An 18098-nucleotide genomic window follows, 5' to 3' on the forward strand; every position below is an offset into this window, starting at 1 on the left:
TCTATATTCCAGATATATACATGTATGTAAAATAATACTTAGTCCCACTCTACAAGTTTTAGTTTAAGCTTCATCTTGTAACGGCTGGCCTTACAGGGAGGAGAAAATCGATAGGTCATATAGTCTAATGTAACATAATGTAGCAAGGCATAATAGTCCAATATGATAATTTTGGATAAATCAATATATGTTTAATTTCGCTGCATCCGTCACAACAGGTTACCTTTGAATAAAGAATGACTGTATAGATTTGTCTTGGTACAGTGTATGTAATACTTAATTTTGACATTAATTCGTCAGTATTATGTAAGACACTTTCCAAATAGTACAATAACATAAAAGCTGCGTGAAAAAGATATTTTAAAGATGGCTGTTACAGTTGATTTTGCATTTTTATATGCCCTATTTATTCTTATAACACGACAATGGTTAATAATGGTTGTTACAATGGAAATGTACACCAAGCTTTTTTTTTCTTTCGCAACCCAAAATTATCTGCGGCTTAAGTGAACAGATGTTCATGTGGATAATGACGTTGTTTACTTTTAGATAACTTCGTAGTGTACCAAAAATCTATGACATAACTCTCGTTATCTTATGACGTTGTGGTTAAAATCACCTATTAAAAATGATATAACGATTTATTCACTGACTCGCCAATATTTTTGCAGCAGAACGGCTATACGACATACGCGAACGCTCTATTTTGGGTGTTTATTACCATAACATTTCGAATGGTTATGATAGTAAATGCAAACGTGGAAACATAATCTGCATATCAGATTTTTTTTCGGTATGTGTTTTTTGTAGTATAAATGGCATGTGGCATAATTAGGCGACTAGTGTAACTACAATAGGCTTACAAAACAAACGTTTGATCTCTGATCGTGACGGCAATATATATATGAAAACTGTTACCAAAAGTAATTGAGAAATTAAACGTTAAGCAAATATATTATATAGAAGTTACACAATGAGTGGTTATTGAATATTGAATTTATTCCACACGAGTAGGTTATTTTTTTAAATTACAAAAGACACGAGCTTTAGCGAGTGTCTTTTGTAACTTTAAAAAAAATTACTTACGAGTGTGTAATAAGTTCAATATTCAACAACCACAAGTAGATTGACATGTTTCTGTCACAATCACATTCGTTTTTAGGCGATAGACATACGGCGGGGATACGGTAACGTGTATTTACCGAAATATGCAAATAAGGTGTAGTGATATTTTCATCAGCAAAAAGACACTAATTATTATTCAAAAGTCATCGTTTGATAAAGAATCCATCGATATCAAATTATGATTTTATTGTTAAATAATGCTCATTTTACGTCTTATTTACCTCAATTCCAGAAAATAAAACACAATGGCGGACTTCATGTATACATGTAAGAGCATTCGCAAGACACGGCATCGTCTACTTCCCGCCAGATAATCATCAAGCCATTACCATCAAGATCAAGCTTGTTTCATACACGATAAATCTACGAAACTCATCAGTGGTATTGTTGTCCGTAAAGATGTATTATTAGTGTTTAAGGTAAATCTAACATGTATGAAAACGTCTTTCCAACAGCTGTTTTGGACGTCAAGCGGCTATCACAACATAACATGACGTCATTTGGTTATTGATGACGTTGACAATGATGACGTGACACAGAGAAATAAGTAGTTCGGTCAAAGTTCACCATGTCAGCAAATCAGAAAGCGTACAGAGTTTATACCACGTGTGGTATAAACAAATTTTTAATCAACAGCTGCAGTGTTTATTTACTAATGTCCTGAGAGTTAAATAACGCCGTCAATTGTGGTAGAAAGGAAAATAATTTATATGAATTTCTTGAAACAATAATCAATCGCATCCACATCGATGCTATCAGTTGAAGGTTCATTATTCCTCACTGTCGACAAGTTTGATCATGTATTTATATTCATTTTGCAAACACAACACGATATAAATGATGCACTCGAACGTGTTTCCTGAGCGTGTGGCATATTGCCATTTTAACGTGTTGCACGTCTAACAGATATATCTAACATCTGAAAAATACCAACCAATCTGATGGCATACTAGAATACTGTCCTCGATACTACAAAATATTTAATTTGTCTCCAAAGACATCGTTGCGAGGTATATTCAGCGCAAAATCGTGTTGACTTCTAAAACGGTAAAATGATTCTGATAACTATTTTGTTATTTAGAAATACATAACACATTAGATATATGTGAATACCGAAGGCTTCAGCTTATCCCAATTCATGACGTGTTTCTTTCATCCAAGCAACAAGTTTAGTTGTAAGACGATGTTTTTGAACTGTGGATTTCCTGATTTTGCTGTTCCAGTAGTACATTACTAGTGAAAACTGTTATATTACGGAACAGACTTGGTTCTAAGTTAAACAAACACACACAATGTTAACGATAATTGTATTTAATTATGAAATCGTCAATATGATTGACATCAATAATAAATAGCAATAACATGAACAATGTGACAATATTGTAACAGTTCAATGTAGAACACCGCTCCGTATCTTCGTTTTTACCTGATATTTAAATGAGGCTGATTATGATTGGCGCTTGTTTTAGATCATCAAACAATTCCATCACAGCAGCGAATTTGTGCAAGATCACAGAACAAAGTGATTTCGCATTCAAAGAAGTAAATGATTGTCTAACAATTATAATATAATTTCTATGCGTCTAATTTAACATTTACATCTAATATCCATTCAGTTTTCCCCTTCGTAATGTTCTAAATCAGTATGATCGACTTGCTTTTATAATTATCAGTAGAATATTTACATGGGTACACATGTTCATGCATGAATGCTTTCCATTCAGGTATTAGCCATTATTTGTTTAATCTAATACTAACGCTGAAAACAAATCGCAAATAAAAAAATAAAATAAACACTTCTTTACATAAGAGTTAAATAAATGAGCGAGCAGAAAAAATATTAATCGTGACGTCAACACGCAAACCCTTAACTTATCATTAGTGATGGATATCACTATATTTGATTACATCAAAGAAATAGGAATAAATATTTTTGACATGAAAATGATGTTTTGATTGGCGAACACTTTAGTAATAGTTTTAAAGTATAGATAGGTGTACTATTCGAAGATTAATCAATAATTACGGAAAAACAACAATTTGCACACAATAAAACTAAGATACAACTTATTTCATCCCATTTTAAGAAACATCATATTAGAAATGAGCACCAATTCATATTAATCAAAAAATTAAGAATCAGGTATTTGATAAATTAAATATACTACCAAAATGTAAGAGAGTTAGAATTGACGTAGAAATATTTTCAAAAGCACACATTTTTAATAAATTGACTCCTTTAAATTTTGAGCATTGAATATTCTTAAATATGGAATACTTTCACATTTACCACAAAATATCAAATTTGACTTGCAATACAAAAATATAATTCATGTATCTTAAACATTTCATTTCTATCTATATACTGTAAACCAAGTTTCTTTCGCGGCTGCTAATTTTCGCGATTCAGATATTAAGATAAGTTTGCAAATCTCATTTATTTCGTGGATTTGAAAGTTGAATGGAAAAAAACGGTTGGATATAAGTGACTTTGATATACATTTAAGCTCACGGAGATAAACTCTACACGACTTTGCTTGATTGCTAATTCCGCTGAAGTAAATTGTACGCGAATGAAAGTTGGTTTACAAAACTAAAATCTGATTGTATAGGTAAAATATATTATATACAACTTTCTGCTCGTCTTAAATCATACTGAACTAAAAGTTTCCTATCTTTCTTGAAGGCATTGGAATTATATCTGAGAAGGCGACTGTTCATGTCAACTTGCCATTTACAAACACAAGAGTTGGATCTCCGATGGTTGTATTTGGGACTGTCTGAGCAATGTCTCTGTATGCCGTCACTGTCGTATACGCTTTGGCGTGAGTTTACTAGCGTACCATTGTTGTCTATTTTATGACACTGACACACACACTTTGTTGAGGTAGGATTAAGAGATGCACGGTAATATCGTTGATAATGAATATAGGCACGTTTGCGGCATATTCGTTTTAGTAACTCCATTTGTACCTGTAAGATAAAAAAGTGTGTGAAGTTAATCATTTGATTAAGACAAATCGTTAACTGATCACTTGATAATTACATTAATTGCTAGTGTATCGAACGACAGTCCTTTTATGTAAATTCAGTATTTTACATGTTTCGGATTAAAATGTTAACCATAGATAAAAACCTTTACCAGAGGTCAAATGTAGATCGCAGTAACCTACACAAAACTTCGATTGTATTAATGAAAAGGAAATGACCTTAAATAAAGTCAAAGGTCATGGCGATAATCCAAACCAATACAATACAGTAGCTCCCTATGCGTTGATGATGACTAATATAAAATCATTGATAGTGATTAAGAAATTATATTAGTGACCTACCTCCCCATTCATGAAGCAAAACAAAATGGCCACTACCAATCCCTGCAAGCAAAGTTAAGTGATATTTCCATATAAATTGCGTCAGTTATTTTTCATATCCAACCAAATCATAATATTTTTGAAACACAGAAATAGAAAATTATCACCAATATTAATTTTATATAGTTAAAACATTGGTTAAAAAACCTGAGTTTTCGCTGTCGCTTCCAGTGAATCTATATCACAACATAGAAACTAAATACTGCATAGTTGTTAAATTTTGCCGGTTAAGATAGATTCGCAAATTTAGCGAAATTAACAACCCCGCAAATATTAGCAATTATACAGTATGTATGTATTAAAAATTAATCTTACCTGAAATGAATTGAAAAACATCTCAAAGTAAAGTTTGACGACCTCTGTTTCTGGTTCCAGCTGATCTGGAAACCCGATGAAGACGATATAGTGAATTCCAAAGAGAGGAATAAGAACTAGTGTTGCTTTAGCCAGTCGTCTGCAATATGGAAATATATTTATCATTACTCAATATTTGAGACATATCTTAAGGGAATTATTTCTTTGTATTGTAATTCGGTGAACATATTTCACAATATCTGTATCTATTCTCTTGAATAGACTAATTATAAAAATGTGGTTTTCTACTACGTTACTACATGAAAACTATATACATATTGTTATGTTTCTAAAGTGTCAGAAAAACTTTCTTTATAAATGTGTGACCGAGCTATTGAAATATATCCGATATTCGTATTGATACAAATTGTATTGTCTTGTGCATTGTTTTTGACAACGAATCTATTTCAGCAAATTATTAATAAAAGGCAACTTTTCTATCCAATTTACTCTTCATTATAATACAGACATGATGTACCGAACAAGAGTTACCGTCCTTACTGCGATTGACATCTGTCTTCCCTTGCCACAGAATTAACAGGAATTCATTTAAATCACATAAGATAATGACGAAATAAGCACTACTGTCTTCTATGAGAAGATACATCAATAAGACAATACAAGTCCTTACCTGTATTTGTGCCGTTTGGCTGATTGTGATTTTGGACTTTTCATATTGGTAAATAACGTCCTCAAGATGTTCAAAAACAGAAAGAAATTTACCTGAAAGAACAAATGAAACGAAATTTTAAGATTCGGATGCGTTTGGAATTTTAACACTTAAGTAAGGATTTAATGCGCGGATTTTAAGGTTCATCGCATGATCTAATCTTAATCGATGTACTGCTTGTATCCTACTTCATCCTATTTCATCGCTTGGTAGTAGAGTTTTGACTTTATTGAGAATTCGTCCTATATTCATTATAAGTAGAAACAAATGTATTTAACTTTAAATTCACCACTCACCATAATGCTTAAAACTAATGGTCCTTTGATGATCCAGAAAAATCCATGAGTTGGATTTGTATTCCAACATCTGAAACATAAGAAGAGCAAAATTATCTGAATTGATGCGGAACTCTGTCTAATACGTGTATAGCAAAACGTTCCATTGGGGATTATTTTCTGATAAGAAATACAATTCAATCTTAAAATTCTGATAAAGATGTTCTGAAATAAAATGGCGGCCACCTTTCCTATTATAGCGGATGCTTTTAAGCACTGTATGAAGCATTCACTGTTATTTCATTGCAACGGCGTCAAAATATTTTTTTTTGTGAAATTCGGCACTAGAATTGCTTGGTGAACATGTGCATGCCTAATCAGTGTAATTATGACGGATTGAAGGACAAAACTGCTACATATGTATATGGAACAATGTTATTGGTATACCATCGTTTGTCTCTCTGTGCAATGTCGCCAACTGACTTTACAGATACAGTCATCGAATATATGGTTAAATATAGACATATAAACGATATCTAAACCAGCCATTCTCATCAACATATGTATTGAGAAAAATCTGTTTCTACGGTTCAGCCTGATTTGGCAAATCATTTCAATAAAATGCAGAATATCGCAATGGTTGGCGACTCGGCGTCACAAGCATCTTTAACAGTGGGATGGGATGTTCCTATTTATCTCAGTTGGTTTGTTTAAGAGGGAACTTTTAACTGATGGTATCGACGAAGAAGTGCCTGAGCCTAGATATCAAATCTCGCTTCACGTTGGTAGCACCCTTGTAACGAGCACAATTTCGGTAAAGGACCTTGTGTGCAGCCAAGAAAAAATCAACATTTTCACGTGACTTGAAAGTCAAATTTATCATTTCATTAGTGCATTCAATGACTGTGTAAAATATCAAAATACTGCAGTTAAGAATCGAGAAGTCTGAAAAGGGTGAGCTACACCTCCGATATTTCGAATTACTTGCAGACAACGTGATGTCTCCTATAACACGCACCATGCGCTTTACACACGCAACACATCGCATACATTGGAAGCCGTCCTTACATGACCCTAGCTTTTAAAAGGACGTTATTTTAATCAAACAAAGTTTTATAATTTTGATTGAAGTCTTACTTACAGGACATTTTCTTTGGTAATTCGAACGACTACCCATGGGATGACGTAAAGGAAAGGTGAACCTGTGAAAACAATTTTATCTTGAATTAAATTGAATTAAAATTGGGTAGATTTTACAATTGATGTATTGTATATATTGATATATTATTTATCTCCATTGTTCTCTACCTTTGAAAAACGAACGACTTTATCTTCAAAACAAATATCATATGTACTATACTTACCTAAATACATACATATATGATTTTGTTGAAATATTTAAAATATATTACTCACAAAAAAAACAACAGTTTTTATGTCATATCTTTTTCGTAACATGGAGCAAAGTGACCGATGCTTTGTTTGCTGTACTCAAAGGAATAATATTGTAGACAATATATGTTGTTAAATGTCATTAATTAATGACTTCTCCAATTATCATGTTGGATAGATAACACAATGTGATATTGATAAACATTATCAAAACAAGATTTTAACTAAACAGCGAAGATGGTGGAGTACAAAATTGTTTTCTGAATTCTTTGGTCTGTAGATTAAGTATAAGGCTACATGTCTTCATAGCTAGATTATGTTAGCAATTATCTTGGGTAACATTTGCTGAAACCAACGATTCCAAATGCCTTTACAGCTCGACATTTTACCACATGTATAAATTATCATTTTATCGTCCATCTTGGTTTAGGGCTCCTAAGTTACAACCGAAGCTGTCGTTAAATATTAGCACCTTGTCGATAACGTTCGAAAGCATCATCTACAAATGTATATGACATCTGACTTATTCAATTAGGGTAATCTGGTCTCCTATGTTTTTTTTTCATTAATCTTTATCAATTATTGAAACATGGGTGTTCTTTTTCTGGTTTCTGTGTAAAGTATACTAAGAACATTGCCATTATATATAAGTCTTCATAGGATTAAATGTCAAATCCAAAAAAGATTACCAAAAATGGGAACGTAATGGAACGCTATTACAAAAGATATTAACAAACACAAATTTAAATTTTTAAGTGTTTTTGATGAATTTTGCATGCCAGTAGTATCGACACTTGACAACCGACTACAGTTCCACCAAAGACAATTGTATTTTAAGTTATAAATAATGCATTACCTAATGCTTTCTCGCGTATTCCAGTCTTGTTAAATAATACTTTTTTCCGCTGATGATGTGAGTTCATGGTGTCCGTATATGTAGCATTTGAGCATATTATTCCTACTCGATTATCATACATCGAGAAACGTGAATGAGGACGCTTCCTTTCAGAAACACATGGTTCTATTATTCTGTTGCATTTTACGTTAGACATATTATTCATCTGTTTGGCGCCAAACCAATATTATTTATCTCTTCCACGTGAGCTATTGATACTCCTTTGATTATATCAGTGTTTTGTTCTATTTTTGCCATGACTAACATCTTTATAAATACATACCCCAGCCAAGGATGACATAGTACTTTATACTACTGCGCTCAGAAAAGACAGACACCAAAATAAGTGTGTGTAAGTGTATCCCCTCCACGAAGATCCACATATAACTGGCGGACAGGACGTAGTAAAATATCGAGAACAGCAACTTACACTCCCAGTGCTGTAAACAGAGAATGGGCTGATCAGTCAGTATACACGATCAACGATGGGATGATCAGAATACTGTAAACGATTATTTAATTTCGCTTTTTTATGCTTAACGACCTTTCACGGCGACTGATTTCGCGATTTTGAGTTTATATTGCTATAGTATCACTGCTCAGATCATTTTCGGGGCTATTGATTTTCGCGGTTCTGATCATTCAAGCGAGAATAAGTTGATTTACAGTAATCTGATTATACAGCTACAATACATATATACAGCTATAATACAAACAAGTGTTTTTGTCTCTTTAAGCAAAAAACTCCCGTTATTGCCGCACTAGAGCATTTAGCATTTGACTATGATAACGCAAATAGTGCCTTCTATATACAGTCGAACCTGCCATAGCGAAAATCTGTGTAGTAAGACCAACTGCTAATGTGACCACTCTCTCATGGTCCAAATAGTGAATTTCAACTTAATTTAACATTTGTATAAAACAACTTGGCTATATAGACTATTTTGCTAGGTACAATGGGTGGTCTTTTTAGACAGGTTTGACTGTACTGTATCTTTCGGCAAGTATCATGCAATATCGCCAGTGTTACAATACATAATGTACAATGTAATTGTACTTTAATTCGGGGAAAATCTGAAAATCACGAACTACGGGTGTCAATCCAGTATAGTATCAATTAGATGCTTACATTCTTAATTAAAATGAGACTTTTTCATTTTCATGCATAACGTTCCTGGTCTTTGTAAGATAGTGCACGCATGCCACTGTGTCGATAACGGAAATCTTTGTATTTTTTAGAACTTCATAGGAACATGATAAAGACCGATGCCAATGGTTATACAATCGATTATGTCTTCAAGGCGCGCTGAGGGAGCTTGCAGTAACAATTTTTCTCTTTGAAATTTGATTCATTCTTATCCAAACTAACAGAAACAGCATCCCATATATTGCCATTGTTACACTACTTCTATCAGGAATGAATCCTTTAAACATATTTTTTGTTTTCTGAAACCATTATTACTGGGTCGTATTTCACCTCTTCATTCTCGAATGTTAATTCGTCACGATCAATACTTTATCGCATGCATGTAGAATCATCACGGCATGACATCCAATAACACACATTTTTTGTAAAAGCATTATCGCATCAACTTTCCTTTATCTATAAATTTCAATATCGCAACTCGTTCACACATGTAGAAAATAAAAACGCTCCCTTAGGCGAAATGAATCAAAGGCTATTTAACAGTTGCAGATGATGATTTTAAAATTTATTTCTCCATTTTAAATGACACCAATTTCTCAGCATTCGATGTTGTTCTACTGAAAAGGGATACTAACGCTGATGCACAAACTGTATCATATCGATAAAGGAGACAAAATAGCGATGTTATCTTTTCTCCTTTCGATATGACCTTTTTGTTAAATGCCCCTCCCTCCTTAAAACCACCGCTCCGATGGTCATACATTGATCGCTTGCCTTTGTGAGGAAGGCATTTGGTTCTGACATTTGCCCGAGACATATCATGACCTATAACAATGGTAGTTTCTATTCCTGCTTTACGCTCAACATAAAGGGAGTGGGACGACTGGTTTCCCACTGATTTCCCATTAAAAGTATATGGTGACCCTTTGGAATGTTTTATGTAGTGTCTATGTCGGCAAGCTTCAAGTGAGATAACACTATGAAAACGGCATATCACAGCTATACAAAACATCCAAATATGAACACAAACACCACCAACCGATCAATATTTGATAAAAGCTTGAACGACAGAAATTAGACGGCAAAATCTATTCTTAATTACTAATAGTAATTCTTCTGGTGTAGAGATAAACTTCGTTGTATCCGCTTTTGGCAATGACATTTCATTAGGCTTGGCCCAGACAAATAGGTGGTAATTTACGAGCAGAATAAGGCCTACGGACGAACAATTAAAACAACAAGAGTTATACTTACGGTCCCCTCCGATATAAATAACACAGTGTCTTCATTAGGAACTTGCTCCACGTCTTTTTGTAAGCCAAGCCCTTGAACTAGAAGTGTTTCCTTCAGGATAGATACTGTCGCACGGAGAATGAAGGATACAAACAAATTCACATGGACAGTATTCCTGGGGCAGTGTAGTTTTCTGGTAAAGTGAAAATGTACTCATTAAATGCATTATGAGTTGATGAATTCTTTTCAATATTCCACATTCCATATACAAGACAGTTATTCTATTTCATAGGATTAAAGCCAAAATCATTTTCTTAAACTCTTGTAAGAAATAAAAACAGTTTAGACTTCAGATTTAAAGATTTAAAAGCAGTGTAGAAGACATTTGTTAAAGATGTTCCAACGCTAATAGAGCATAAACGATACTTTTCATTTGAACAATACTTTGTGTTAAGTCGTGTACATATGTGTCTAATTAACAAACAAAATTATATGAAATAATTAATTTTGCTTTTGGTGCACGCCTAATCAGAATTTCATTCCTTAAGGAGCATAGTGCCACGGATTTTTTCATGATGCTATTATTTCCAATATCATTATAATGAAGAAAAATCAGAACCTCAAACTTTTCAATGGTGTAACTTTTGTAACTGAAGAAAAAAAAATTAAATCGTCTGCTTCTGTTTTTGAGAGAGAAAAACACCATTTGTCAGCAGTGGAGTATCTTTAAAAATCGAAATGGAGCTAACATATATTGTCTTGCTGTGGATGTAAATTAAGATAAAATACAAATTACCAAGTATGGCTAACATGACAAATATTTCTGATGCAAAATCTTATTTTTATTCTATGTTTAACTTTTATTAATTTACGTCCTATTAACAGCCAGTGTCATGTAAGGACGGCCTCCCATGTATGCGGTGTTTTGTATATATGAAGTGCGGATGTGTGCTTTGGGAGACTGCGGTATATTCGTGATGTGTCTTGTATAATTCATAAAACTCACCGGAAATAAATCATGACGAAGACTGCGATGGAGAGGGATAGGAGAGAAATAGTGTAACCAATGTTATACATAAGTCGTATGTTCTTCAAATGGATCTGTATAATATAATACAATCAATATGAATCTAAACATTAAAAAATAACTGTATAAATAATTGTTGAATAGAATCTAAAGCACAATACTTTAACGATTATGGAATGTTTAACATTTCTTGCTCTGTGATATTTAATACATTGTAAACATAGTTCCACATATAAAATCCCCTGAATACACTTGAATCCCCTGAATCATTTGAGGCATCTTAAAAATGGAAGACGTTTTTTAAAACTTTTTATAAGTTAATATAAAACATTTATCTCACCATAAACATAATTATAATGTCATAATTTGGTTTCATAGATAACCTCAATGTGCAACATTATAAAATTAGAACCTGGATGAGTTCCGGTACGGAAGCTGTCGGAGTAAGCATTTCCTGGTCAAAACAGGTTGTGTAGTTCGTCCATGTCTGGTTGATTATGGGATGTACAAACCAATGTCCGTCAGGCAGGCAGTATCTGGTAGCAAAATCTAAACAGAAAGTAAACAACAAAGCCACTTGTAACCATCTTCTATGAATATTGACTGAGATATTCATTATTTAAGTATTCCAATTCGTTTTCATCCTTTCTTCCGAATCTTAACCTTGTAAAGTATGTCCATATTCGACACCCATAATTTCCATTTTTAAAATGAAATAATTAAGATACTTACACATTGATCATTCATTTTGATAAAATTCAGGCAGTATTGATAACTCATAACTTTTTTTTATCTCAAATGCTAAGTCAAAATACATTGTGTTTATTGCACAATTATGTTATAAACATTTGCCTTCATCCAGTGAAATAAACAATCTTTCGACTTTATTCTACTACCATCGCGATTACCAAGGTCCGTTCGTTAATTAAAAGGTATATTTGCTGTAACTGGGCGAAATGTTAGACATTTTATTGTTTTCTGTAATCTATTAAAAATCATAAGATAAAGTGAATTAAGTTGTGAAAATCTTTCAAAGGCAAAGACAGAAATCTATGATGACTATAAATATTAAACCTAAAACACAATAAAAAAAATCACAATAAAAGTTCTTGTTTTTATGCGTTGCTTATATTTAGATGATAAGTCACTTAACAATAACTAATGAAACTACAGGAATGTGTTATGATTGTGTAGGCCAGAGCTTGGGTTTATGATCTGATCGTAACGTATATACTTCACTGGACTATAGACGTATATATCATGCTGTTTGGCAGTACTGCTTCGGGGTCTTTTTTGTGCAAAATAACAACATATGTATTATAAGTGTTGTAACTCTCGAAATGTTAGTGATTTTTGGTTGTGAATATCATAGTTTAAAAGCTCTTCTTGAATAGTGAGTATGAAAATTACGGCATATATAACTTCAATAATACATTTAAATATAATGCTAAAAAATTATGTAATATTATTTGTCAATCGTTTGTCCGCGCCTTCTTGACACTCTACAAATACTTGACGTACACAACTTCACGTACTAATTTAATTACACCGGTAATATATCGCACAAATAAATTGCCAATAAAAATAGAAATAAAGACATGACTCTATTTGATATGGTCTTAACAAGATGGTCCTTAACACGAAACGTCACACAACAAAATTGCGTAACTACTCTAAATAAAGTACGGCATATGGCTGCACATAAGGCCAAGGACAAGCGGACTTCCGCACGTGCCAAGGTCGAAATGCTGGCTAATAAGACTTTGAAAACTCACGAAGAAACATCAAATAAGCACGTAAAATAACGATGAAATCTAAGTATTGTTCTTTGATGTTGAACGTAAGACCTTGACAACAATATCATTATTAATTTGTGTAATGACTCGAGGCTACCAATAAAACGACCACGCATTAGTTTAGATCTCTGTAAATAAATGTTAAAAAAGCAAAAATGTAACAATTAATTTTCATTTTTTCACGAAGGAAGTAATATCTTGATATATGTAAACACGCCTTCACGTTAAGCAATATATATTCTGTACGTGATACAATGGCTGGAATCTTAGGTCTGTTGTACACATGCTTAATGAGGAGAGACATAACTGTTTGGTAAGCGGTATAACCTTTGTTAACGAATTTAAGGATGAATTTGAATATATTTTTTATTATGGAAATATAACACAAAAATCAGAGTGTAATCTACATAAACCGGGATGTGGTGTAGCAGTGTATGATAAAAGTTCACTATACTTTTTGTGGCAATCTAAACCGGTGAAATTCCAAATTTCTTGAAGGACGTTGTTTCATTGCCCCGTTGTTTCAGGGAATCAGAAACGGCAATACAAATAGCAACGTCATTATTACGATAAGAGATGATAGTGTACTTTTAAACCTATACAAAAGGCTTATTACAGGCAATGGCAAGCAAGATTGGATATTACAAAATTTAAAATACTTGAATAAATGATTTTCGCACTTTTGGTAAAATAGGCCTACATAGATAGTTGCTAATATTTGATTTATCTGGTGGACGAATTAGCTATCAGGTACTTTATATAATCAGCAGTTTTCCTTATTGCAACCATTATTAATTGCAATAGCGATGCGGTGACTGTTCGCATTCTGCCCTAATTGTCGCGTTTGTAGTTATACATGGGCAACGATTAATGTTATCGAAATCCCTCCACATGCCTGTATTACCCCAGGTACTGAAGAAATGATTAGTGGTTTTCCTGATACCATCTGCTGCCTTCATAAAACAATATTATACGCATCGCTAGCAAGCTATAATTACGAAACAACAGTTTTTCGTATCATCTATCGATCAAGTCTACAATAACATGTAAACAGTGTAATTACAATGCCTAATTAATAAGTCAGGGTAAACAAGCCGCATGTTTGTTTTATGAGATAGGAGAGCACAGACCATAAGCATGCTGGAGAGAAAGCCACGTTTTTTGAGGCATGTCATTACAAGATTAGTTATCTAAGGTGCACATCAAATTGCAATATTCTTTTTAATAACATCATATTAAAGGGGGACAAACGAAATAAACAATAATTAAATACTTAAACATTAAACAATGTCGAAAAAAAATTCAGTCATGTAAAGCCACTGTTATTGTGAAATGCGGAAAGAATGCCAAACTTCCAATTATCGTATGAAAGGAATGATGCTATTTTTATTTCATTTGTTATACTCATTGCTATTCGTAAGGTCTTTGAGGCTTTTTGAAAATGGACCCAAAGAACTGTAAATCGAGTATTATGACGTCACACATACATAAACTTTTTTGCGGGAAATTTTAAAAACGACACGCTCATTGGCCAAAATAGATGAGATATCCATGCGTCATTACTGAATTTTCTTTATTGAAAAAGAAATTAAAAGCCTGGAAAAAATGCTGACTTAGTATTTCATTGAGTTATTTAAATGAAATTATAAACATTAATGACTTCATAAATCCAAAAGATATTAAAAATAATGCTTAATAACTATTGCTGCTATATTGTATGAAACGGACCAATACTGTTGTAACTATTGAAATAATTGATAAAATGATGCTATAACTATTGCAATGTTTGAATGCTGCTATCTCTAAAGCGGCAGAATGATGATTATCATTATTACTGTAAATTTTTGAACATGTGCAGTCCTATATTAGGTCCAGTGGAAGATTCTGAACATACATATAAGCTTTAAACATACAAAAGTTTAACTTCAGAATTAGATTTATTTAAAGTAATAAACATTTAACATTTAATCAAAATAAATATGCACGTGTTTGCGACCCTCGTAATTTTCACAAAAATGACGTGGTGATTTTTTCACAAAAAAATGACATAACATTACTTACCTACCCGCAAGGGAGGTAGCTTTGTTATACGTAAAGACAAAGTACAGTTAACTCTACTGTAATATTTTTTCTTTTTTTAATATTCAATTGCTGCTTTAACTAATGTAGTGGAAACCTGATATCACCATGATTGCAATATTGATCTTGTTCTTTATATGAGGGATATACTTATACGTACTGTCAACGTAGAATCCATGGAAGTAGTCTGGACAAGGCATTCGGGCGTACGATCCAGGCTCTGTTTCCGGCCAACACGCAATACCGTCCCATGTCCGGTTACAGTAGACACCTTCACGGAAAATAAAAATAGGTATGTTTAATCAAGTGATTAACATGTCATTAATTCAGACGAAATTCATCATCCGCCAGTGGTTTTGACGATAAATCATTAAAAATAGATCCAGACAAAAAAATAAGTCTTAAGTTCTATCAATGGTACCAATGAATCCGATTCGGTTGACATTTATATATATATAGATTGTAATGTTATCCGTTAGTTTCGATAAATCGGCATAACGAGTGAATTGATGACTAGTGTCTCATAAGGTTATAATATTTCAATTAGTTTTCGCGGGTATTGATGAGATCGAGGTCGTTGATAAATCATATGTTGAATGACACTTGATCGCCATTCTGCTTTATCCGATACATTTCTCGTGCTGACTTTCTATTTTTGTCATTTTGGTGTCCTAGTATGTAACGAAAGGCAGACAAGTTACGCAGTCAGGCGCATTCAACAAAGCGACAATTAAAAAAAACGGAGCAGTTCCCGATAGCGTTGCCCTGGAAACACTTTCGGTTGAACGAAGCTGCTGTTGAAGATATGCCGGATACATCAACCATTGTATTTCGTTAAACGTGTCACAGTATCCGGCCATAGATTCCTCGTGCTAAATTGGCAACTTTATTATGGTAGAATAATGTCAAAGGGTAACATTACGGCAAGTTGTAACCCAGATGTAGAAGATATGAGTGTATCACCATAAAACTGTCTTTGTTCGATTACATTGAAACACCGAATTGATCATTGAAATGCTATACTTATAAAAATGGTGTTAACTTTTCTGGGTTTTATTATCCTTACTTGCCATACGTCAAAACCAGGATCTAATAAAATGAAATAAATAAAACGGTAGCAGATTGTTTGTTTGTTTGATATTAATGTCATATTAACAGCCAGGGTCATGTAAAAACGGCCTCCCGTGTATGCAGTGTGTAGCGTGTTTGTAATGCACAGTGCGTGTTTTGGGAGACTGCGATATATTCGTCCTGTGTCTTCTTGTATAGTGGAACTGATACTCTTTTTATAGTGCTATATTACTGAAACATGCTGCAAACGACACCCAACAACACACTCCACTCTATCACATAATACTGACATTCCAACAATACTGAGCATTAAGCACAAGCAGAAACTACCACTTTTATAGACTATGGTGTGTCAGGACAGAACACAGAGTCTACTTTACAGGGGCGAGCGCTCAATCGAAGGCCAAAAGTGAGGAGGTGTCAAGGGAGACGTACGAAATGTAGTAAGGCAGAAGGGAAAAGAATAAGATCCTTAATTTAGGTGCCATTTACAATCATGCAATAGGGGCAGCAGGTACAATGCTTACGCCCTGAAACCACCAGGCTTTGTTTTTCGTTATGTTATGATTTTTTTTTTCTTTCTTCCTTCTTTTTTGCATTGATGTCGAAACGTGTATGCTTGGTGATAGAGCGGGATTTTTTTCAAAATTATATAATCTAAGTCGTAATTGCAAGAAAATGTCAGATATCATTGGAATCACGTAGTTATTCTGTTCGACTTTGAATGATAATACTAGAAATCAGAATGCCAGATACTACGGCACTATTCATTCCCAACTAAACAGATTGACATTCCTTAGACGATATCGTCATAGGAATGTACATACAGTTTTGTTTTCAATTCTGAAGCGTTTTCTAAGGAAAGATAATAAATTCAAAATATTTTGACAATTGCTTGACTATTATGGGTATTACCACACTTATATTTTCATTAATATCGCTTTGATAATGTAAAATGATATCTACATCGCATTAATATCAACAATACAATAAAAACAATTCTGTCAGTTAAAAAAACAATGTAATATAAAGTTAAGGATTATTTATTGTGCTTGGTTGGCTAGAAATCCAGGTCATGCTGACTTAAACGCACGCAATCCTTTTTAGGTATCTGTGGATCTTATTAACGCCATTCAAAATAATGGGATACCATATACAGCACTCAGTTGTCATCTCTGGGATTTCGTGATTATTAAGATGCTAATAGTATAGGAAGTTATTAACCTGAATTAACTTTATTGACGTGGCCTCTGTGAGACACGTATTTGTGTGATTGAGTCCATACCTAACTAGCCTATCCCATTTAATATTGACTTATTTTATGTCTGGTTTTAATACAGGTCGGATATCTAAGTTAAAAATTAAAATAAAATAAAAGATTTTTGTTATTTTAATTTTTGAAGAGCAAGTCCATTAACCTCCCCAATTATTTTGTGGCAGTAACAAGAAATATTCGACAACTGATATACGTATTTTTCCTAATATCAAATTAATTTAACCGGGATGTATCTAAACGTGCAATTGATTATAGAGGGCGATGTAACCAATTCTATCCCATTTTCGAGACGGTCGCAATTTTCGTTTCCTATTTCAGTACATGTTTTACACCTGGGTACAAATTTGCAAGCGTATCGAATTGTCAAACATGGCAAGTGATACATGT

General features: G+C 33.3%; 1 protein-coding gene across 1 annotated transcript in view; it reads right to left on the reverse strand.

Annotated features, from left to right (window-relative positions):
* Positions 1–2420: 2420 nt before the first annotated feature.
* Positions 2421–18098, reverse strand: part of LOC138316858 (secretin receptor-like) — a 53349-nt gene continuing 37671 nt past the window's right edge. The window contains exons 3-13 of the mRNA XM_069258507.1: positions 15525–15635; positions 11902–12038; positions 11469–11563; positions 10484–10655; positions 8366–8522; positions 6937–6997; positions 5817–5886; positions 5482–5573; positions 4812–4950; positions 4458–4499; positions 2421–4098 (exon numbers count right to left, since the gene is read on the reverse strand). Of these exons, the coding sequence (XP_069114608.1) occupies positions 3748–4098; positions 4458–4499; positions 4812–4950; positions 5482–5573; positions 5817–5886; positions 6937–6997; positions 8366–8522; positions 10484–10655; positions 11469–11563; positions 11902–12038; positions 15525–15635 (1427 nt within the window). The 3' untranslated portion in view covers positions 2421–3747. The remainder of the gene's footprint in view (positions 4099–4457; positions 4500–4811; positions 4951–5481; positions 5574–5816; positions 5887–6936; positions 6998–8365; positions 8523–10483; positions 10656–11468; positions 11564–11901; positions 12039–15524; positions 15636–18098) is intronic.

Source organism: Argopecten irradians, chromosome 2 (genome assembly GCF_041381155.1).
Source record: "Argopecten irradians isolate NY chromosome 2, Ai_NY, whole genome shotgun sequence".
Lineage (NCBI taxonomy): Eukaryota > Metazoa > Mollusca > Bivalvia > Pectinida > Pectinidae > Argopecten > Argopecten irradians.